This window comes from Lagopus muta, chromosome 7, assembly GCF_023343835.1.
Source record: "Lagopus muta isolate bLagMut1 chromosome 7, bLagMut1 primary, whole genome shotgun sequence".
Lineage (NCBI taxonomy): Eukaryota > Metazoa > Chordata > Aves > Galliformes > Phasianidae > Lagopus > Lagopus muta.
In genome coordinates, this window is record NC_064439.1 from 22466309 (window position 1) to 22489998 (window position 23690).

The 23690-nt window shown below is 38.5% G+C and overlaps 1 protein-coding gene across 4 annotated transcripts in view; it reads left to right on the forward strand.

Annotated features, from left to right (window-relative positions):
• ANKIB1 (ankyrin repeat and IBR domain containing 1) overlaps positions 1-23690 on the forward strand; it is an 87693-nt gene that overhangs the window by 11686 nt on the left and 52317 nt on the right. For all 4 annotated transcript variants that reach the window (XM_048950338.1, XM_048950336.1, XM_048950339.1 and 1 more), the window contains exon 2: positions 17164-17432. In XM_048950338.1, coding sequence (XP_048806295.1) covers positions 17245-17432 — 188 coding nt within the window. In that variant the 5' untranslated portion in view covers positions 17164-17244. The remainder of the gene's footprint in view (positions 1-17163; positions 17433-23690) is intronic.

Genomic DNA, 23690 nt, shown 5'->3' on the forward strand with positions numbered 1-23690 from the left:
CAGTCTAAGTCTTTTTATAGTGCAGCTTTTTTTTTTTTTTTTTTTTTTTTTTTTTCTCTCCACTCTCCAGCATTTTGGTTTAAAGGATAAAAAGGAAAACATTTCCTGGCTGGTTTATTAGACTATAATTAGCACTGAATGTTAAATCTGTTTCTGCATGGGGGAATTTTCTCTTTTGTATTGGGAAACCTTCAGTAAGATTTTTCAGATCTGCGTTGGCTGTTCAAGTGTTTTAGGTGAGGAGGCGTTTCCTTCTTCTTCCCCAGCAAACAAGTTGTGGAGAAGAGTAGTAAGAAAAATGATAAGGTTTACAGACTGCAGGAGAGTGGAGGAACCAGGAAATTTGGAGAAGAGGAGTTTTTTGGCAAGTTTCCTTTATTTATTGTTGTTATGAGGTAGAGAAGTAAGGAAAGCAAGGTGTGAGTATGTGATACCATGAACATGATGGGAGTAGGAGAAAAAGCACACTATGGTGTTTACGCTCTCCTCTGCCTTTTGGTGTCACAGAGTATCTGAAAAGCATTGCTGAGTGCTGTGTAATTACTGTATCTAGAAGGTATGGTATATGTAGCTGCTGAGGTGGCTTATACCATGCTCACAGAATAAGGTTTCCCTTAATAATACTGTACGACCCTGCATCTTTCAGCTTCCTCTTTCCCTCTGGGGAAAGACATTACTGTATTCCGTTGTTTTTTACCCAACAGGTAGTTTCCTCTCTGAGGACTCTTAGGACTTCTTTCTACTGTTTGATATCATTCCTGATGTTCTTGTTCTACAACAAAAAGCAGTGTGCTAAATTCTCTCTCTTACCAGCTTGCATTCTTTGTCCTATGTCTGGCTACAGTCTTTCCTTCATAATTCAGTTTCTTCCAACGGGAGAGGAGTCTTTCATGAGGCAGTGGGAAGTCTAACATCACTGAAAGACAGACTGTCGCCCTTTCATCTTAATGTAAGAAACAGGCCTCAAGGATATTCTTTACAGAATTCTGGCTGAATCAAGCAAAGTAAATGAGATTAGCATAGACACCATCCCTTTATAACATATCATTTGCCAAAGTGAGATGTACGTATGTTGTGATAAGAGCCAGGGTCTAATTTTGTAGGTCTGATCTCAGAACTGTCAGCCTGCCTTGGATCTTGTGGTAAAGCTGTGGAGACTCTTTCAGGTTATTTTTCTCAGTGTGAAAATGGCTTTCTTTAGTACACTTCTTGATAATTAAAACTGTGCAAAAAATACATTTTGTCACATTTACTTTAACACTACTTCAGTGCTGGCTTACTGTCTGTTAGTGTAAGCCTGATGTCTGGATTATTAGGAGATACTCTGTAAGAGTGAGCTGCATCAGCCAACACTTGGAGAAATAAAGCAACCTGAGGAATGGTCAATGGTTGTCATAAGGGAAAAGTCAGGTGCCGTAAACCTATTGAAATTCTTTGAAGAAGTTAAAGGGAAAATTATGGTTGTTGTAATCTAGTTGGATTTCCATAAGGCATTTGACACAGTGCTCGATTAAAAGCCTTAATGAATTCAGACAGGTGTGCGAGAGTAGGTATGTCCTTCAGATGGGGAAGTTAAAACAGGAAAAAATAGGCAATTTTCACAGTGGCTTAAGGTTACTGACAAAGTCCCAGATAGATGACTTGCTAAGACCTGTGTGTGCTTTTTGATGTACAGATAAGTCATCTGGGAAAGATGGTAAGTGCTGAGAAGGTAGCATGTGGAAATCAGTTTAGATAAATGTGGAAGAGTCACAGGGTTGGAAGAAAAAAGCTAAATTTATATATAAAACGATTATCTGAACTATGACCACTCAAAAACAAGATCTCAAGGTTATAATAAATACCTCTGAGGAAAATCAGCTCAGTGTCTACCACCGGCCCCAAAAAATAATTGCGTGTTGAATGAATAGAGGTCATGCCTCCACTGCGTAAATCCATGCATTTTGTATACAGCTTCTGCTCTCCCAGCTCAAAAGTGTTTTAGTGGCATTGCAAAAAGATCAGAAACAGTAAAAAGGAACAGAAAACTTGTACCAAATCCAATTCATAAGAATTAGGAATCAATGTGTAAGGGTAACCTCTAAAAAGATTGATCTGACAGCAGAATAAATACCTGTAGCAGGCAATATGATAGAAATCTCTCAAATCACAGGGATAAGTAGAGAGAGTTTTTTTCTGCTGACTGCTTCTCAGTTCTTGTAGATAGTGAAAATGATATTTCTCGAGTGTTAGATTACAAACAGAAAGGTGTTTCTTCACACTGGCTGGTTAAGCTGTGAAATTGTTGTGGCTGTTAAAAAAAATTTCTGCAGTATCAGGGAGTTTTTGAACAGATTAATGGAAGAAAAATGTACTGCAGCTTATTAATACACAAGCTGCACATCTGGCTGAAGCATTCATCAAGTGCTAAATTGCTGAAGACAAGGAGAGGATTGTGGAAAAGGATTGGTTCATACTTCCCAGTTTTTATACTTTCCTGTGGTATACTCTGCTGTAGCTTTCTTGGACAAAATCTTGGTGAGAAGTATTTGATTCAGTAGGATCATTATTTCAATTATATCATCTTGGAAACAAAATGGGAAAGAAAGGCACACGTGTTGGTAACAAAGGCTCTTAAAGGAATGGAAGTTAGCTTCTGTTTTGTTTCATTCTGTGAGGTACATTCATACTGTGACTCAATAGAAATTTTGCTGCAATCCAGATACAGTGCTGTTTCATGAAAGCCACATGACAAAATGTGTTTATCAATAAAATGTTGACATAAACATTAGAAGTTATAAATGAGATTGCTGGAATTGAAAGAGTAATCTGGTTGTCGTTAATAGTATACATAAATAAAATTCAGCTTGCTTTTACGTCTTCAAAGAAAATTGAGATAGGATATAGGATTATTTTAAGATAGGAATTATCTTGTTTTAGTTCCATTCAGAATTTTGCACATTTATTCCAATTAGGAAAATTGCTTTTATTTTTGACGAACAGCGTGGTTTATCGTTTGTTTGTTTGTTTCTTTTTTTTTCCCAGACTGTGTGAAATAAATTCCAAAACTGCAGAGGACTCTTTGTCAGACCTACAGTCTTTTTTAACTGCTAGCATAATATTTTCAATTATTTTTTTCTACAGCTTGTTCAGTATTTTTGTAAAGAGTGATTTATTCAGGTTTTTTTTCCGCTTAGTAATGTAGTTACCAGAAGCTCTTCAACGTTTTGAGTTTCTTAGTTGGCTGTAGAAAGAGGGTAGTCGGATTTCCAAAGTGAACATCAATTATATCAATAATGCATTGGCTCCAAGAATCTATTAGAATTTTTGCAGTTCTGGACATAATGATGCAGACAGTAAGATCGTTCACAAATAAATCTGTATGATGAAGAATCCGCATTTCAGGACATGGTCAATCCATTAATTGTTGGACTAAATACATTTTTTCTCTTAGCAGATTGTTCATGGTCTAATCAGGCTTTTTACAGCTCTTTCTGCAACATGTAGGGCTGACTGCAGTCAGGAAGATATTGAATTATATCAGCTTCTGAGGTCCAGGAACAGTTTCAATGCAGAAAGTAGCTGAAACTGAGAAAAACTATTCCTGCATTTCTTTCGCATTTAAACTCATAATGGTGTTAGAGAAACACCCTGGAGAAATTAGCTGAGATTCTGCTGGAAGATCAGCTCTATCCTATTCCTTTTTTGATAGATAAGTCCTGTTCTTGGGAAGCACAGTGATCGGGGCCCTTTCAGTCATCAGAGATCCTTCCTTTCTCAGCCTGAGAGCTTGTTCTCTCCCTTCTGTGAAAAATCCTGGCTTTCTTCATGAGTTGGGGCAATGGTTTTCATCTAGAAATTGTTGCTCTACTTATTTATCTTTTGCTGTGTTGGGTAGCCTTTCACCTTGATCAACCACTTGCATGACTTAGTGCTTTTTCACATCGTCACATTCGGTTGGAATTGCATCTTCACACTGCCCCAGGTACGTTTGAGCAGCATTCAGGCTTGCCTTCTCTTAGCTTTTACCAAAAAAGTAGGAGGATGTCCAAAGAGATGCCTTAGTGTTCTTTAGTCCAAACTCATGGAAGTTGCCATTAAATTATTGCACTGAGGAGGAAAAAGAATGTTAAATGATTTTATCTGAAGGAAGAATAATTTGATTACATAGGCTGCTTAGTGAAGTGTGGTATGATGTAGCCTGTGTGCTAAACCAGTAAAACAAAGCTGTTCCTGCCTTTCTACAACTACTGCAATAATTTAAAATGAAAACCTACTGCAAACCAGTTAGCTTTAATCAGTACAAATGCAGTTGGATTTATTGTTGCACAGATGCTGTTTTATTGTTATGACACATTTCTGCCCAAGCAGAGTTGTTTTCAGGCAGTAGAAATAAGTTGTAAGAATCTGGTAACTGGAATGCTGTGGTTTAGAAAATAAAGAACAGGCTTTATGTCAAGGTTTTGCTGTTTAAAAAAGACTGAAACAGGGAAGTCTGACAGGATTTTTGAAAGAATGATAAGAGAAGAGTGGGGTCTGTGTTAACTACAGTTCTTTGCACACACAAGAAGTGTGGGCCAAGCAGGATTGAGCAGAGATCTCAATGGTCAGCACTCCACACTTCTCAGCAATCTCAGCTATGTAACGAGCATAGAAGTGAAACATGAAGTGAAAAATAACTTTATTTCTGACATAGGCCTGCTTCCTTTGCTTATGGCTTAGACCTTTAATGTTTTGAATTTTAAAACACATTGTAATACTCTTTTTTTAAGTTTAGATGTCAGGAGAAGTAGTAATATTAATGGTTTGTTTATGCTTCAGGGAGACTCATTGACTCATTTGAACAACTAGTTGCTAACTTGAGGAGGAAAGCGTGCTCAGTGTCACTGGTTTGGGGATGTATTTTCTGGCAACAAAATTATGAAAAATAATGCACTGTGAGGAACTTGGTTCTGTGAATAAGTGACAGTTCTTCAGTAATCTGGGCATCAGAAATGTCATAACCTGTGGAAAGATTTGGTTGCTTTGATTGTGTCCTGCAGTGTGGATGGCTCCAAGTCATTTCAAAGTCATAAAAACAATGGTATGCTTCAGGAAAAACTGAATAGAGCTACCTGGTACTCTGAGTTTGGATGACTTACAGAAGGATGTAAAGTGTATGTAGTTACTGTGTATACAGCAGATAGTCACCAATACAAGACTGCATATTCACAATTAAATATTCTGTTTTGACCTCTTGCATTCAAAATAGTGACCAAGAATCACGCTCTGACTAAATTATATAATGTGGGTGAACAAAAACCTTTGTGACATAATGAGTAAGGAGTACTGCAGGGTTTTCTGTCAACTTGAGTTCATTCCTTGCTCTCTCTTTGCTCTTGAAGGAAACCTTGTCCTGGCTGGCATATTGTATGGACTAGTAACACAGACATAGATTACTTGAGAAAGTTTCAAGAAAGTAGATATCATTTTAAGAGACTTATGTGATCCCAATCATTTCCAAGAAATAAAAGCCAGAATAAGGAATGTTTGTAGGACAACTACAATTCACCTACTTGTGTATGCCCTTATGTCTGTCAGTTTAAATAAACACCTACTTGGTTTTCCTTATATAGCATTCATTGCAATGGTGTGTGGATGATGCAACTCTTTACTATCCTTTCCCATTCCTGTTTTGACTTTTTGCCCACCAACTCTTTAGGCTGTTTTCCCTGAAATCCCGCATTCTTCTTGCTCCTGGCAATCCAGCCAGGCTTGTTGGCTGCCTCTTTTTCCCACTGCCTGCTCCGGGTGCCAGCAAGAGCCGTGGGAGCATAGGAGAGATGACAGAGCTGCTGTTCCTGTCTTCTACGCCTGGCTTTACCATTGCTCTTGGGAGCAATCATGGAGAACGTTCCACCAAACACAGGTAGCTGTTGTATCATCCCAGTGTCCATACAGTTACTCCAAGTAAATAGCTGAAGATCTTTTCAAATAAAGTTACACAAATTTAATTACTTGGATAAAACAAATACTTTTTTTAGGGTGGTTCTTGAAAATCTTTGTAACATTAAGCCTCTGTACTCCATTTCATGCAATTTGATATAAAACGGGTCAGGTTTTGCACAATAGGATGCTCTGGTACTTTTTCTTTCCTCCACTGCTTGCCTTACACAGTAAAAGTCAATGTAGAATTCTACTAAGAACAGCACTCATTAGGGTTGCATTACTGTCTATGCCAGTCACGAGGTACATTGATTTTATTAAGAGGACAACTGATTCAAAATAAGGGATGTTTTTTGAGATTTTTTTTTTTTTTCTTGAGAGGGATGTGAGTTGCTATTTTTTGTTATGTTAGATAAACTTTATTCCCACTTTTTTTCTTTACTTTCTTTGGCTTGATGTTATCTTGAATCCAAAATCACTATCATACCAACAACACTGCATTTCACTGCAATTACACTAGAGTTAAGTATAATCTTCACAAAAACAAACTGTAAGTGACATGCTATAATTAAATTTTGTTATGCATACCCTTTATGTGTGTGATTAAAGAGTTTGTACCCAGTGGAATAAACAACCCAGTATTTCAGTATATGTGTTTTTAACTTTTGGCATAACATTTCAAGTTACATTTTTAATCACAGAATTGTGTAAATTAACATTAGGTTAGATCTGGTATGTATTTTGCCATTTCCCTGTCAGAGTCAGCATTAGGTATATTAAATATTTTATCAAAACTGCAACTAATTTTTGGGCATGGGCAAGGTGCAAGTAATGACAGTCTGGTTAGCTGAGGGACAAGTTTGTTGCAGCAGTGTTCTCAAGATCCTGGGAACTGAGCACCTCAGCAAACAGGATGTGCAAATCTTTGACTTGAAGGAGTTAAGCAGTTCCTCAAGTTGTCTCTCTGAAATGTTGTAAAACTCTTTGGAAATACTGTGTAGAAATGCTGTGTTTTGCTGTGGGAACCTGTTTCATTTCAAACACATAGTGATCTCCTGGATTCTGTGTTTAGACCTCAAATGAATGTGTTGCTTTGAAGGAGTGCTGACCAGTTAAATCGCCTCTCTGTTGAAAGGAAATTGATTTGTTCATTCATCTGAAAAAAATCGCGATATCTTTGAAAGATCAGCGAGGTCACATTGTCTTTTAGCTTTACGGAGAACAAACTAGCAAGTAAGAATGCTTCCAGGAAACAATAAAAGTATGTGCATGTTTGTTTCTAGTCCAGCACTTCTGTGAATGTTGTTCGTCATCTTTCTCCGGCAGTTAATATGCTTTCCTCACTGCCCACTTGAATAGCATAGAAACAGATACTGTTTTAATGTAGAATTTATTTTAGAAAGTTTCACCCCATAGATATGTATGTAATAATTATAATACACCAAGTAGAGATGTCTTCTGTCACTCTTCAATGCCTAAGGTTGATTAGTTTATTCTGAACTGTTACATCCTGCAGACTGCCAGCAGTCCAGAGGCTGAACATTTGTTCTCTTGGTCAGAAGTCAGTGATAGGATTCTGATTGTTGCTTTACTCTGACAATTAAAAGTGCAACAAATGTTTTGGGAGAATCTATCTTGAAAACCCAATTTTATTTGCTTGCTCAACTTTTTTACTTCTCTTTTTGCTTAATTAAAATAACTTATTCATAAACCAGTAATTTTTTATGTTAGAATGGCACTGACTTCAAATTTTCAATATTTCTACAGAACATGACTGTATGTTTTTAGAAAGTAGGTGGAGCACTGCCAGATATATACAGCCTGATTGCAGTTGACTTTCTTTGTGTATTCGTGGTTTTATTTGGTGAGATCCACCATCTAGACCTTTTTCATATTTACAAAGTAGAGCCACAGTGTGACCCTACCAAATGGTTCACTTCCCCTATTAGAAAGTGTTGCTAAGCTGGGCAGTGTGTGCTTCAGGACTGTATTAAGGTTTTTCAGTGTACAAGAATTTGTTCAGATTTTCCTGTGGAGGATTCTGATCTCGAGCAGCCCCGTGTTAGCAGCATCTTTATTTTTGCTTTCTGTAGATGTGCCTGAAAGGCCAAAACGTTTGGATTTCTTTTGTATCAGTTTAATGGCGCTGGTATTGTGCTAACGTGAGAGCTTTTAGCTGGCCAGATAACAGAGGCTCTCCAGAGGGTTCTTTTCAGGCTACAGTGCAGTTTCAAACCTGTTCACCTGAATGTTAACAAGGCTTTTAAGCTGTTTTAAGCTAAGTAAGTGTACTTGAAAAACACATCCTGAACTTAGTCAAGACAGAGTCAGGGTACATTGCCCCCTGTTTAGGCTGGTTAATTAAGTTCCTTGTAGGTTTTTTATAGCTGTTCTTGTGTTGCTGTGGCGCATTTCTATTCCTAACAGCATTCACAGAATAGAATATCCCAAGTTGGAAGGGACCCACAAGGACCTCTGGGTCCAACTCCTGACTCCACACAGCACCACTGAAAATCCAAACCTGTGTCTGAAGGCTGTCCAAACACTCCTTGAACTCTGGCATTTGGGGCTGTGCCCACAGCCCTGTGCAGCCCGTTCCATGCCCACCGCCCTCTGGTGCAGACCCTTCCCCTGACCCCCAACTGCCCCTCGCCTGACGCAGCTCCATGCCGTTGCCTGTCGCTGTCACACAGAGCAGAGCTCAGCGCTGCCCCTCCACTCCTTGTGAGGAGCTGCAGCTGCTGTGAGTCTCCCCTCAGCTCCTCTGCTCTGGGCTGAGCAAACACAGGGACCTCAGCTGCTTCTCATACCTCTTGCCCTTTAGACTCCTCACCATCTTTTTAATTCTCCTTTGGATGCTCTGTAATAGTTTTCTGTTCTTCTAATGTTATGATACCCAAACATGCACACACTGCTTGAGATTACCCTCTATTTTTCTAAGCATCTCAATCTCCTACGGACCCACACATTTTTTTTTTGAACTCTTGGCTCTACAGAGGGCCAGTCTGTTTATTCCCCCATCCTTTACCCTGTAAGCCTTTCTGTTGTAATTCTTGGTGTTTTACCATGTATCTTTTGTCTGTTGGAACTGATTTTAGAGGTGATAGACATTTGTCTTTAACTGAACTGAGCTGGATCATTGCTTGTTGTACAGTTAAACAAAACATGTTCCAGCCCTTCTTGAAGAGAAGCTCCCACCCAGCTGGCACAGTGACCTTGGAGTGTGAGGGTAAGGAGAAAGGCATCAGAAGCGTTTGAATGGAGCTCTCGTGCTGCCAGTGTGAGAGGGACTGAGGGAACACTGCCAGTCTCTAGTTCGTATTTGTCAGCGTGTTACTGATGCAAACTGTTCTGAGTCATCACTGCTTGTACATCTTTATATAGAAGACTGGATGATACTTGTTCACTTTTGCTTCTGGGGTACGTGATGCAAAAGTGGTGTGACCTGCTGTAGAGAAAACACTTCTACAGGCATTTATTGAGCTACCAGTATTTTATGCAGTGTGTCAGAAGTGTTTTGAGGTATTTTAGTAGGTTGAGCAGTCTGTCGTGTATTTGTTATACAACAACAAACACTGTGTTTGAAATTGTAATTCCTGAACTATCAAACATTCCTGCATTTAGCTTGAGTTAATCTACAAGAATTTTGAGCATTTCTTACTGTGTTTCTTCAGCTGCAGATCTAGATAGATGAGATCTTTGGGTAGTAATGTCAGTACTGTACTAGGTACAATATTTTATATTATTTAATATTTGATTAGTCTACTTAAGCAGAGGAGTGAAAAGCTATCCCCATATGTGGATTTCAGAGAACTTTGCAGATTTTGTTGTGTTTTTGTTGTTGTTCTTGTGTTTTTTGTTTGTTTTTAAATAATTTTCCAAAAACATGGTGTCCTGGAATGAATCTGAAATAATCTGCAATTACAAGTGAGACTATTTCATACTCCAGGGTACAGTTACAGAATGATAATTCTGTTCTATTGTACTGAACTGTTGCTCTCTTAGGAAACAAAAAAGGATGTATTGAAACAGATATACCTTTTAAACAGGGCTGTTATGTTTTTATTTTTATTTTTTTTACTATCTGCAGGGATGCTGTGCTCATTTGACTCTATGGTATCTTGTACTTCTGTATGTTTATTTACCTGCTCCCAGTGGATTTACCACATTTCATTTTGATGATGAGGAGTGTGAATACTGCAGACAACACCATGGAAATTCATGTAGCAATTACTTCGGCTACAAAATGTAGATTTGTTTCCATAAAGTTATACCTGCTTCTTATCTCTGCTACATCTGTCCTGATTGCATAGCTGACAGTGTATCAAGGCAAAGGAAGCCAGAGGCGTGCTTAAAATTATTTTTTCTCCACAAGCCTGAGTTGGACATGGGCAAAAGAAGTGTGTCTGAATGGAAATATTCCACCTGCGTCAAAGCCTTTGTGCCTGAGTTAGCAAGCTGAAGTCTAAAATGGCCAACTTCAGTAATAACTTCAAACCTTCTAAGTATGCACACACATACCAGCAGGAAAAGTTTGTAATGTAAGTTACTAAGCTCTCTATCCTGCAAACATATAAATGAGGAAATAATTCCTTCATGACCCTATACTACATTTGATTCAATCAAATTCTCAATGTTATTTTCAATCTTAGTATTTAAAACAAAGAGAACGTATGTATTGGCTATCTTTCTACAAAGGTTTAAGGCATTATATTTGTATATATACAAATATATTTAAGGCATTATATTTGTATATTTGTTTTCTACATTGGAATATTAATTTTATTTTTTGGTCTTTACTTTGGCATATTAAATATAAAACTGAGTTTGACAGTGTCAGCTCCATTCAGAAGGTTTAAAGTGGATAGGATGCTTCCATTGTTTCATGTTGAGGAGCTCTTTTGGCACAAACCGTAGAATATTTCAGTGTAAAACAACATCAAGAAAACCAAGTTAGTTAAGAAAAAAAAAAATCAAGTACCTCTTTTCTGTAATATGATTTGCTAGCTTTTCCTGCATAGTGGTTATGTAGAACTTGGTGGGGATATTTCTCCATGGGCAGGTGTCCAGCAAGGGAAATTTTTGCCTAGTGATTTAAGTTTGGTAAATCTAAAATCTTCAAGCTTGTAAAAATTAGCCTTAACCTAATATTTTCTAATATATCTTAATTATAGACATCTCTGCCAGCTAGGCATTAAGTAAGTAAGCATTTTTGAATGTTTTATTTTTAATATTGTCCTCCTGGTAGCAATTAGGACAATTTTTTAGCATTTCGTGGAGAGAGGAGGGAGCAAGAGAAGAAAGGATAAATCAGTGCTTAGAAAGGACCTGGTATTCTGAGAATTCTTGAACATAACTTCTGAGTTGCACCAGCATTATGGTGCAACACTCTAAATATAGCAGGTTACTCGTCTTTTTCCTAAAACATGAAGCTGTTCATGATTCCCTTCTGCAAATGATTTGATTTGTAATGCAGGACAGACTGCAGTAAATATTTTATAAACTCACCTTTTAAAAATGGGCTGTTTAACTGCAGTATCCAAAGCAAATAAAATAGTTACCTTTTGAGCTAACTGTGCTCAGAACAGAATATGCTGTAAGAATGCAGAATAATATTTTGTATTTTCAGCGTTATCCTTTTTGTCTTGGTGGTTCATTCAGTTGTCTTTGCAAGGGTATAAAAAACCGCACATAGACCAGTTTTAGTAATAATGTGTTTTGATGATATTAAGACATCATTGTTAGTGACTGTAATGTGTGTCTTCTTCACATCATGTTCTTATAGCTTACATGAAAAAAATACTTTTGAGTACAAAATATGTTTTTTAAATTTTTTTAGCCTACAACGTGTATTCAAACTTTACAGGGTTACAGAGTTGAATAACCAAGTGTTTAAATGGTATCAAGTTCTACTGGTGATTTTTGCTTGTTATAATAGATAAAAGATTTTTTTGTGCAAGAAATATTTAGCATTTTCTTCTCACAGTGGAACCTAAGTATTTTTTACTAATTTTGATAAGTTTGCTAAGCTGTGCTGTGTAGTATAGTATGTCTCCCTTTCCCTTCTCTGATTTCCCAAGACAGAAAAGTGCTGCTACAGTGCTACAATCACGTGCTACATTTCAGCAAGAAAACTTGCTTTAATATTAAAGGAAGTCAAATGTAAATTTAGAGATGTGTCATCTCATGAAAGTCTTGTTTATTGAATACACTGCTGTAAAATGAGTGTTAGAAGTAAGGGGATTCGAAAATAGCTGTCTAATCCCTCTCATACAGTATTTGTTACAAATTTCAAGCAAGCAGGTTGGCCCTATTTCTAGGGAGGAGCTGCTTCTGAAATCCTACGAAGCCATTAAAGTTGTCCGTCTTCAAACTCACTAATATGGTGATGCCCATGAAAAAATCAATCATAATTGGGCAGCTGGTGCAACTGCAACAAAATTGCATTTGTGCCTTCATCTACCCACCTCGTTCTGTATTCACTCTTTTTTGATGTTATACTTGTTCTTCAGGCTCCTGTGGGAGTGTCCATCTCTGTTAAATATTTATGGAGCCGTGGTATCAAAGTGCTGCTTTTAGCAGTGTTGCTAATAAGTCCATAGCAGTTTCTTTGTTCAATGCCAAAGCAGAGAATCGCTTCTCTTGGTTGACTTTATAAGAATTTTTCTTTAGACTTTAAAGTGATACATGTTAACAGAATTATGGTTTTATGCTTTAAGTTGGAACTTTTATTTGGGAATGACAGAGTAGTGAAACAGACTCTTATTTTAAATATGGAGATTGAATGTTTGAAATTCTGAAACAATAGTGGAGGAATATAGTAAGCAAACACTGCATTTAGTTTTTCCTGTACTCTTTGATATAAAAGGTTGTAAGGATACTTTTGGTTGTTATAAATGTTACAATAATAGTAACAACAAGTGGTACAATAAAGGCTATGATATACCTCTTTTTTTCTTCGTAGAACTTAAAAATACAGCAAATAGATCTGCCTACCAAACAGAAGTCTTTGTCATATCAAACTCTGCTAGAGTCTCATTGTATTTAGGTAAAATATTTGAAAACCGCCATTTTCGTATTGTCATTTTTTTTATACTGCAATGCTTTTGTAATACAAAAAATTAAAAAATAGCCTAAGAATTTTATATGCTGAGTTTATGCAAACCCAGAGAACAGTGCACAGTGCAGCTGGGAGCTGATGAGCCAGCCTTAAAGCCTTTCCTGTATGCAGCTTCCCAGTCCTTGAGGCCATGAACTGGCTGGGCCTTCCAGGCCCCATCTCTTTTGGGAGGATACACATGTATTGCACACCCTTTACCTTCAAACGCAAGAGAGGAGAGGTTGAAAGAGCAAACTATATTTCCTTTCTGAGATGAATTTCTGCCTGGTTCCGGTGCTAGCCTTGTTAGCTTACTGTCCTCTGAGAGCATGTAATGGATTGGAAGCCTCTAACAGGAAAAAAAAAACAAAAAAACAACCAAAACCCAACAAAGACAGCCCAGGCCCCTTTCAGCCATTCTCAGATGCAGAAGTTTGCTGTATCAGCTCATGTTTTGTCCTTTTTCTCCTTCAGCCGCAGCAGGACCTCCTTTGAACTCTGAAGTGGTTGGTCTGTTTGCTGGGAGCTGAGCTGGCAACCACAGGCAGGCAGACCTGGAATATAGCGCAAGCACTCGGCAGCTTGAGAGAGGCAACAGCTGTTGGGTGTTGGTTTCTTCTGACTTCCTGAGGTGCTGGGAGGCATCTCTTACTGGCAGTGTACAAAGGCAGCTTTGCCCCTCTGTACCCACAGGGTATTTGTACTGACACATTTAATGTCTGATGCAGAAAAGAAAATCACGCTGTGGCCCACCAAATTTTGTGAGGCGTAAGAGGCTGAGTGAGAAAGATGAATGTCCTTTTGGATATTGAATGAGGCTGGAAGACATTAGCACAATTTATAGTATCCTATATTTTAAACAGGGAGTTGTTTTCTGGATTAGTTTTGACCCTGTCACTTCTCTCCTTGTGTTCTCCCACAGATTGGTTTCTTGCTATCACATCAAATATAAGCTGTTTGCCTTCACCTGAAGTGCTTTCATGCACTGTCCCCATTCCATCGTATTTAATTTTCTTCTGATAATATGATGATTATAGTTGCATTAGCCATTTGCTAAATTTTCAATACCTCCTGCTGATGCTTGATTTTGGGAAAAGTTCCTCTTCTCTGTTCAGAGCCACATCATTGCTCTGTTTTTCAATCCTTAAAATTCTTGCTTTCCTTTGACTCTGAAAATCTTGAGATTTGGAGAGTGGTCCTTATATGTAGAGTAGTATGCAATTGTATTTCTTTGTTCATCTTTCTGTATCATGTCTGTATCATATATAGCCCTTGAGTGTGTACGTAGGCTTTAGGATTTTTTTTAGGGAAGCAGATGTCAGTTTCGCAGTACTTGCTGCATATTCCTGACTTTGCCGGATGTTATGGTAATGTGCATAATATTTTGAGCAGTGTGCTTCTTTTATATTATTCATTTTTGAAGATTGTTCTACCATATACTGTATTCGTACTACATCAAAAAAATAAACAGGCTGCTCAGCGTGCAGTAAACTAACGAAATTTAAATTTTTGCCATTTCTGTACTGCAGCCACCCCACTCAGGCTGTCAGTTCTCCCATGCATTCCCAGCCCCCTACCCAAGTACATACAGATTTCTGCTTCAGGATCTCAGCACTCTCACTGTGCTCCAGCCTCTTAGGTTCCCTCAGGGCCCCATAATCTCCCATATGACTCTTAGCAGCCTCCCTTGCCCATAGGCAGGTTTGTTTAATGTGCCAGGTGGGGCAAGAGGCAGCATGCTCTGCAGCTGACAGAAGCTACCCATGTGCTAAGTTCCAGAAATGAGTACACGGCAATTGATGCCGATACCTCCTAATTCTGAATCATGCAAGAAGTTTTTTGTGCAGTTTCGCTCTTTGAGGGCACCAGTGGGATCTGCGTTATTGGTTTGCATGAAGATTTGAGGAAAAGGATGTACTTCAGGCATTTTTTTCTTGTCTGGTTTGTAGTCTCAGGAGCTGTTGGTAGTCGATAGGGATTAGCAGATACTATAACATCATAAGCTTTCCTCATTAACGAATGTGACTGAAAGTCATTCTCTCAAGTTATTCTTAAGATCCCAGCTCTTGAAAGCTTTGGGCTTTATTTTGTTTTTATGTAGAGGGTAATATGAACTGCTGGTTTATTGAGAATAGAAAGTTTTTCCATGATTTTTACAGTATTTTATTAAAGCCTAAAGCTGTTTAATATTTACAGTAGCATAGCTGCTTATGTACCTGGAAGCAGGCTAATTTAAAGCACCAGAAGCTGTGACATGGTAATATGAACATACAGGGGCTTTCTTGAAGAACATGAATATAGTATCTGCATGCTTATGTTATAAAATAGGGACAACAGAAAGATACCAAATGCTGCAGTATTCATGTTGGGCTTTGGTTTGCCTGTACAACAGGCATGCTTCTGCTTTCAGAATGCCTGTTCATCCCTTGTAGTGTGAACATCCAGCTGCTTCACAGGGGCTTGCCCCTGACCTGAGGGGAGAACACAGGGCACCGTGCCCAGCATGCTGGGTCAGCTGCTGTAGCAGACCCGTGGTGCCATCAAGCAGCAGGACACAACTACTCCAAAATGGAGATTGCTTCACTGGAATTTTGAAGGAAAAGGGGACTAAAATAGAGGCCACCATAGCCATTGTATTCCTTGTAGGATGGCCCAGACTGCCATCCTACCCAGGTGATGTGTGGGTGTTTTCCCTTGCCTTCCCCAAGTGACCCGTCTGAAGAACTGAAGAGAGGGGACAGTGCAGAACTGCAGAAAGTTGCACTTATGTAGAACAGAATCTGAGCAAACTGCAGCCATACAGAGATGCAAATAAAGGTGTGCAAGTGTGCTTGTCCTGCTCTTTGATACTATTGCTGTTAATGTGATGTGCAAGTTCACAGTAGTAGCGAAAAGCAGCTCATACAAGGACAACTCTGTGGGAACAAAAGTATAGCATTGCAGCTTTCCTTTAGAGTTTCCCAAATCCTTCTCACGTGGATTGCATACACATCATGACTCCCTGAGGCTTTCTGCAGCTTTAGACCCCTTACATTCATCTGATTTTTTTCTGTTTAGAGCTGCCCTGGGCACCAGTAACTGCAGACAAGCAAATGCAGAAGGTTGAGGTAGTCCTTTTATTTGCCAAGTAGTCATCATACTTGTTGAGTAGAATATAAGGCAGTGGGTACGTAGAAGCTCCTGTCCTGTCTGACTGTATGTTCCCAACACAATCAATTCCAGTGTTGTATCATGCTGTGCCTGGCATATTTGCATCTCAGAGTGTATGCTGTGGGGGAAGGATCTGGCATGCAGTGGTCTGCGTGTGGTGACTCGTGCACAACAGACCTCCCGAAGGTTCACTGTGCTACCAGCTGCCGCCTGGTGCTGAGTCCCCTTTCTGTCCCTCTGACACAAAACACAGCATGCTCATTCAGATGGCCCTATAAGCTTCTCCTGTTTTATCTCATGAGTTGAGATGCTGTGCTTGCCCAGTCTTCATGTAACTCAGTCTGCTGGTCCCTCACATCAGGTAAAGACAAGAGACTGTAGAGCACAACAACTGGCAGTGCTGCCTGGCACCGTGTGGACCCAGTCACTGTTGTTCTGCAGATGTTGTTTTAAAAATGAGCTTGGTGTTTTAAAGAATCTCCTTAGCAGAACTGCTAGGATGGGGCTGTAGTGATTCCTATGTTTGTGTGTGTGATCTGGCTGGCACAAAAAACCCACCTACATGTGCATAGGTACTTCAAGCGTATTTTACTTGGTGTTCTTTAAGTAACAGTTAAACTGAGGTCTGGTTTCTTGCGTACTTTTGAAGAATTTTACCTCTATTGAAGAGCTTGTCTTTGGTTGTACTATGTTTTGAAATCAGTTCTTATTTCTTACTTGCTTCTCAAGCAGTGGAAATTCACTTTTCATCCATGTCTGTTAATATAGATGTATCTTGGCCCTCTTTATGTTTCAAGAGTATCTGTAATGAAAATACTCGATAGGGAAGTAATCTGTGAATAATTGGGAATTTGTGTGTATCCTACCTATAAGGACTTCAGGAATTTGTGAGCAGAGATTTTAGGCCCTAAGTACTCTTCACGTGCACGCTTACAGTGCTGCAGCTCTGGGTTAATTCATCTGGGAAAGAGTGCTTTACAAAATAACTAACATACTGTTTGTCTTTTTAGGCTGTGAAGCATGTTACAGAACCTCATGACAAGTGGATGAAGGGGAAAGGAAAAAGTGCCATTGATAGCTAGAATAGCAACATGGGAAATACAACCACCAAATTCCGCAAAGCTCTTATAAATGGAGATGAAAATCTGGCCTGCCAAATATATGAGAGTAACCCTCAACTAAAAGAAACTCTTGACCCAAATACTTCGTATGGAGAAACTTACCAGCACAATACTCCACTCCATTATGCTGCTAGGCATGGAATGAACCGTATCCTGGGGTGAGTGCAATTCAGTATTTTGTTTGTCTGATCTAAGGAATAAATACTGTGTGTGTGCATATGAACATATTTATGTACGTATGCTGCAGCAGAATTTGTGACATTTTCAAATAGTAATAGAAAACATGCAAATTAGTCTATAATCCCAGTCTGGTATAACAGATTTTAATTTTATTTTTCATCTTTGTTCTCTCTCCATAACATCATTGTAGACAATTTCAGGTTGTTTCCTGACGACTCCTATGCCACAGCACTTTGAAAATAATGACTATTTTACTGTTCTTGATCACAGATTGGTGTGTGTTGGAAGAAACCTTTGTGTTTTCCTGTTTGAAAAGAGTCTGTTTGTGTCATAACTAACAGATGCCATACTGATTACATAGACTTTCAGATGGGACAATATGTATTTATTCTTTTTTTACCCAATTTTATTTTCCATTTTGGACAATAGCAGCAAACTTGAATATGAGTGAATGTATTATTGTTGGTCAATATATACAGCTGTATTGTAGCTACTCCCATCCTTGCCTATTTTTGTCAGTGCTCTAACACCAATTAAAGATTAACAACGTGGAGTTTCACATCTTATCCATGTCCAGAGATCATAGGTACAAGCTGTTCCAGCCTAGTATATTATAAATTTAATTCTGAGTAAACATTGCTAAACCTTTTCTTTAGTAGGTAATTGTGGTTTAACCCAGCTAATCCCCAAGCAGGGGCTGTCCACCCAGCCAACTCCCCCATTGTTTTTCAAGGTTTTTTTGTGTGATGTCATATGGTATGGAATATCCCTCTGACCTGTTTAACTCAGCTGTCCTGGTTCTGTCGCTTCCCAGCACCTTGTGCTCCCCCTCAGCCCCTCTCACTGGCAGGACAATAGGAGAAGCTGAAAAATTTGAATGTCATTGGTTCCTCACAGCACCACTTAGCAACAAGTAGAACATCTCTGTACTGTCAACATTGTTTTCCTCCTAAAGCCAAGGCATAGCATCGTACCAAACACTATGAAAGAATAAACAACTCTGTCTCAGATGAAACCAGGTCAATAATGAGTTAGAGAGAATTTCATTAATAGCCTCCTACTTACACTAGGAAGTGGGACAGAGACCTATGTTGAACTGTCCTGCTGTTAATATGCATTTTATCTCTGTGCTTATATCTACAACTGATGTGCCTGGGGTTTGCTCTATGCTGAAACTACTACTCACTTGCCAGGCCTGCTGCTATATTTTTTCTTCAGTCTTTTATGCTGCATGATTTCTCTGCCTTGATTTTTTGCTGAATACTTTTCTTTCCCACTTAATTGATCTTTTAATTTCACCGTTGAATCATTTTCTAATTTCCTAACGTCCTCAGAACATTCTCATTTCTCGTTCTCAGTTGTAAAAGAATTCTAAATAAACATTATATAAAATAGCATCCAGATCGTATTTACGTTTTATGTGATTTTTCTCTCTGAAATGTACAGGTTGGTTCTCTCAGTTTAAGAAAATGCAGCCTCATTAAAAGAATATATGAAGTTGTTTGCATACACAGGAAGAAATGGAGTCATAATTAGTGACTGCTGAGCAATCCATTAGTTAATTTATATTTTGCCATTATGATGAGATCTAGAATAGCTGCTTTGCATTAGAAATAATCAGTAATTTAGAAATGACATTTTACTTCTAGCTACATGGCTTCTAAGTCTCACAAGAAAACCCAGTTCTATTTTGCGCACGTTATAAACAAATGATGAATCATTCATTTTCCTAGTTTGTGTCCAAGATTTGCAGTACATTTTTTTGCTAATAAATATTGTGAAGGTACCTGTGTTTGCTACAGCCTGCTACTAAAAACCTGTACTGTTGGAATTATGGTTTCTTTTGGTTCTTTTAATTATGGGTCTTTTTCCCACTTGCTTTTCTGCTGTCCTTGTAACCAATTTGTTCAGAAATCATCTGTGACAGATACTACACACACACACACACACACACACACACACACACACACACAAAAAAAAAAAAAAGCCTTTTTATGTGAAAGAAGTAGTAAGACTTGCAGTGTGCTTGTTTATGAAGCTAATGCTAGGAAGGATACAAGTGATTCCCAGTCAAGTCTCTTCTTGTGGATACAGGTAGTGATTAAATAAATTGAATATTGAAATGAATACTTTGATTTACTGATGGGGTACAGTAGCTAAATATAAATGATTTTTAAACTGTGTATGTTTTGAGAGAGATTTGCTATTATGGGCTATCCATAATACTACAGTATTGTATATTTATTTAGGGAACATTTTGAATATTCGGGAATCTGTGGCTACACTTACTTGTAGTTCAAACTCTACGCAGTATCTTGTATCCTGTATCATTCTGTTTTTTTTCCATAGGCTGATATTCATGTTACAGTAGATGGATATTAACTAAATATTAACTAACATGCCTATATTCATTTTGCGAAATTTTCTCAAAGCAGAGTAGTGTGATGCATTTGGCAATACACTTGTTGAATGGTAGAATATGTTAAAATAGACGCTGTGGGATGCTCAGAAATAGCCTGTCGGACAGTGCTGTTGCCCAGTACTAAAACAATTGATTGTCTGGTAGCTGGTGGTGGCAGTTGAAAGGCTCCGTGAAAGTACAGACACCATGTTTTTAATGAAAGAGAGCTGAGGACATCCTGATATAATAATCTCAAAGTGAAGAAACAGAAGAATCTGGAGAAGAGGTTAAAGGCTCTTGAAGCAAAACTGCTGATCTACCTTTATATAATTCAGCATGAACTTTACTGACAGAAAGTTACGCTCATAAAAATTCCTCAGATGTTTTTAACCATACAGTTGTTTTACACCAGGTCAGCAATCTGAGTCATCCAGTTGCTATGCTTTTCATCTAGTTTTTACAGTCTAGAAACTGCGTGTAGCATATAACCAGACAGTAGCCTCACACTTATGTGTAGAACTCTGTAAATGAGCAATTAATTTATTTTCGTTTTTCTAGATTCTCCAAGAATGTGTTAAAATACTAGGTTTGTATCTGTGATAATTTTTCATGGGTATCATAGAAAGCTTTGACATATTAAAAAAGTTGAAATAAAAAAGGGAAAATAGTTAGGCATTCAGTTAATATAAAACTTTTATTTGGTCTACAGCCCAAAATAATGTTTACTCTGACTGATCACTTTCTTTTACTGAGCATTTAATGTTTAAAAAACAAAAACTGCTGGTTGTGACTAATTAGCACGAACGAGAACGTTCATAGTGCTGCATGAAATTTCCAAAGGCTGTGTAGGATTCAGTGATTCCCAGTGGCTCATTTTGTCTGCCCAATCAGGACATGAAAGCAGGTGGCTGGTTTTTCTGTTTGCCCATGCCCTGTGCCTGGTCACTGCTTTCCATTCTGGCCTCATTAAATGCTATTTTTAAGTGTTGCTCTGTGTGCATGTTTTTTATAGAGGCCTAAGCACCAACAGCTGAAGTCCCTGAGCCTGTGGTGGCAGCAAGCTGGAAAGAGCAGAACACATGCATGTTATATCACAATGTCAGTGTACCATCACTAATGGGGATCAAGCTGGAGGAGCCAGCAAGTAGGGTCGGTGCCCTGGAAGCTTTGTGCAGGGAGGCAGCCTCAAGCGTGCAGGTCAGCCAGGAGGCCAAGAGATCAGTCTGCATATGTGCATGTGCTTAAGTGCATGAGGTGCTGGGAGTTTTTGAGTGTCTGAAGCAGGGGACCTGTGTCACATGTGCATGGGTGTGTGAGGTAATTGGAAGAACCAGGCCATGAAAAATGCCGGTTATGGGATCAACGTGTCCCAGGCTGCTCACTGAAGGGATCAAAACTGTTCAGTTGTATATTTTGCCCACTGTTGGACCTTCATCCTGCTCATCAACAGAGTGGAATGGAATAAGGATCACTGATGGTGTTTGTGGTCACATGAGTGCTGAGTGTTTCTGTCTGTGTGGATCTACATATGCTGCACATGTATTGCATTCATGTGCATTAATGTGTTATGTGCATGGCCTCACCTATGTCTATGCCTACTTCTGGCTCCCCACACAGCAATCTTCCTTCCCATGAGCTGCTGGATTTGGCAGCCCCAATCAGCCCAGGGCCTTTTATTAAAAATGGAAAGGAGCAAAGAAAAAATACACCTTAACATCTCTCTAGAAAACTAGAAGATTATTTTCCATTTTGGAAGGACTAAAAATTTAAGTTTTCTTTCTTGGACTATATTGTAAATATCACAGCAACAATTTGAGTGTCATTTACTCACTGGTTTTCTGCTATGGCCTGTGGATATCTGCTGTAGCTACTTAAATTCAGCACTGACTTTCAGAAAAGTTTGCCTTGGTTGCTAATAGATCTAGTTCAGTAAGGTCATCTGTGTTACAAAACTATTCAGATTTGCTATTCAGATTATGTTCATCACAATTTAATAAATAGGTAGTTGTCAGTGGATAATAGACAAGACTTCTGAAAGTAAAATAAAAAGTTACATGACCATCAGAAACATAAAAAGAACATACGTAGCACTCTGATTTTAGAACCTCGTGCAACATACAAATTGATTTTTTTCCACTATTAAGATTTCTCATAATCCATTGTGAATGAAAGTCTTGATTCTTATTCAAAAAGGTAAGTTTAAATTATGTTTAGTGAATGGATATAAAAACAGTGCAGACAAAGAGCACATAGGGGAAAACCTTCTTAGATAACCTATAGTTCTGCAGCATATGTTGTGGTGTGACTTTGTGTTGTAGTTTTACTTGGGAGCTTTTTGAATCCTTGACACGTTTTTTCTCTCATCATATTCAGACACATAAAGAGACTGAGCGGAAGGGATCTCTGGAGGTAATCTTGTCCTACCCCCTCTTCGAGCAGGGCCACCCAGAGCACATTGCACAACACTGTCTCCAGTCAGGATTTGAAGATCTCCAGAGAAGGGAGACTCCACAACCTCTCTGGGCAACCTGTACTCTGTGTCCTCAGGGTGAAGTAGTTTTTCCTCATGTTCAGGGCCTTTCTACTGCTAAGTCATAGCTCTTTGTGAGTACTCAAGCCCAGACTGGCTCATTTGGAGCAGTTACTACTGGTCCTAAGCAGAACACCAGGGGAAGTCAATAGAAGCAGTGAGACAGCAATAGCTTGGGAAGATAATTTTTTCCAGAGTGGTAAAAGCAAAGGTTTCCAGTTACAGAAGAGTCTGGAAATTGGGATTAGTCCTGCTGAAACAAAGTATTTTTCTCTTCTAGTTACAGATGCTACTGTTGAGTGTATTTAGATACTGTTTCTCCTTGTTACTGGGATTTTTGCAACTTTTATAAAACCAAAAACATTAGGTTATGTGCTCTTCCCTGCAGTTAGAGGCTGTTTATGTTTTGTTATTCAGATTATAATCTGTTTCCATATTATTATTCTCCTTTTCCTTTTCTTGAAAATCAAATATTGTAAAAATAAGATCCCTTATTGGTGAGATGAGATGTATGAATGCAGTACATTTATGAAGACTCTTTATTCTGTGTTATCTGTTTTCCTTAATAAAATCCTGTGATTATTTGACCACAGGCAAAGTAAAATTACATTTGTGCTGTAAAGAAGAAGAGTATAGCTCTGGTCCTTTGCACCAGGATGACTAAGTTAGTTTTGTTACCATGTAGTGATTGTGAAGGTGGCTGGTACCTGCTGGATCACTGTGTCAAGTAGCTCAACCCTGGAGTTGGGCACACCTGGCTTCCTCAGTAGACAGGTCTGCTGGTTCAGTAGTTACAGAAATGATGGGAGACTTGGAGTGTCTGATAAGCAGAAATCTGTCAGTGTCTCATTGCTAAATGCTATATCCAGCTAACGTATTCAGTGACATTATATATAGACTGTGAATGAGTCAATGTTTAAAATTCATACATTTTCCAATTTAAATAAAATCACTTCATTGAGACACTTAAGGAAAATGAAAAGCCTCTTCTATTGATGTCATTAAACATCAAGCAACATGCAGATTGAATGGGTTTTTCTGGAGAATAGGAGAAAGAGAGAGAGGAAGATGAGACAATCTTTGTTATACATTCATATTTTGTAGAAAGAATAAAAGGGATAAAAAGCCTGCTAGTACTGGCTGTGTAATTTCATCATTGCTGCTATATAAATAATATCAACACTAGATGTCATACACTGCAAGGTGATTTACATGCTGCTAGGAAGATAATAGTCCCTGCACAGAAATACAAAGCTTTGTGTTTAAATGGTAAAGATGAGCCCATTCCTTCGTAGTTTCATGGTT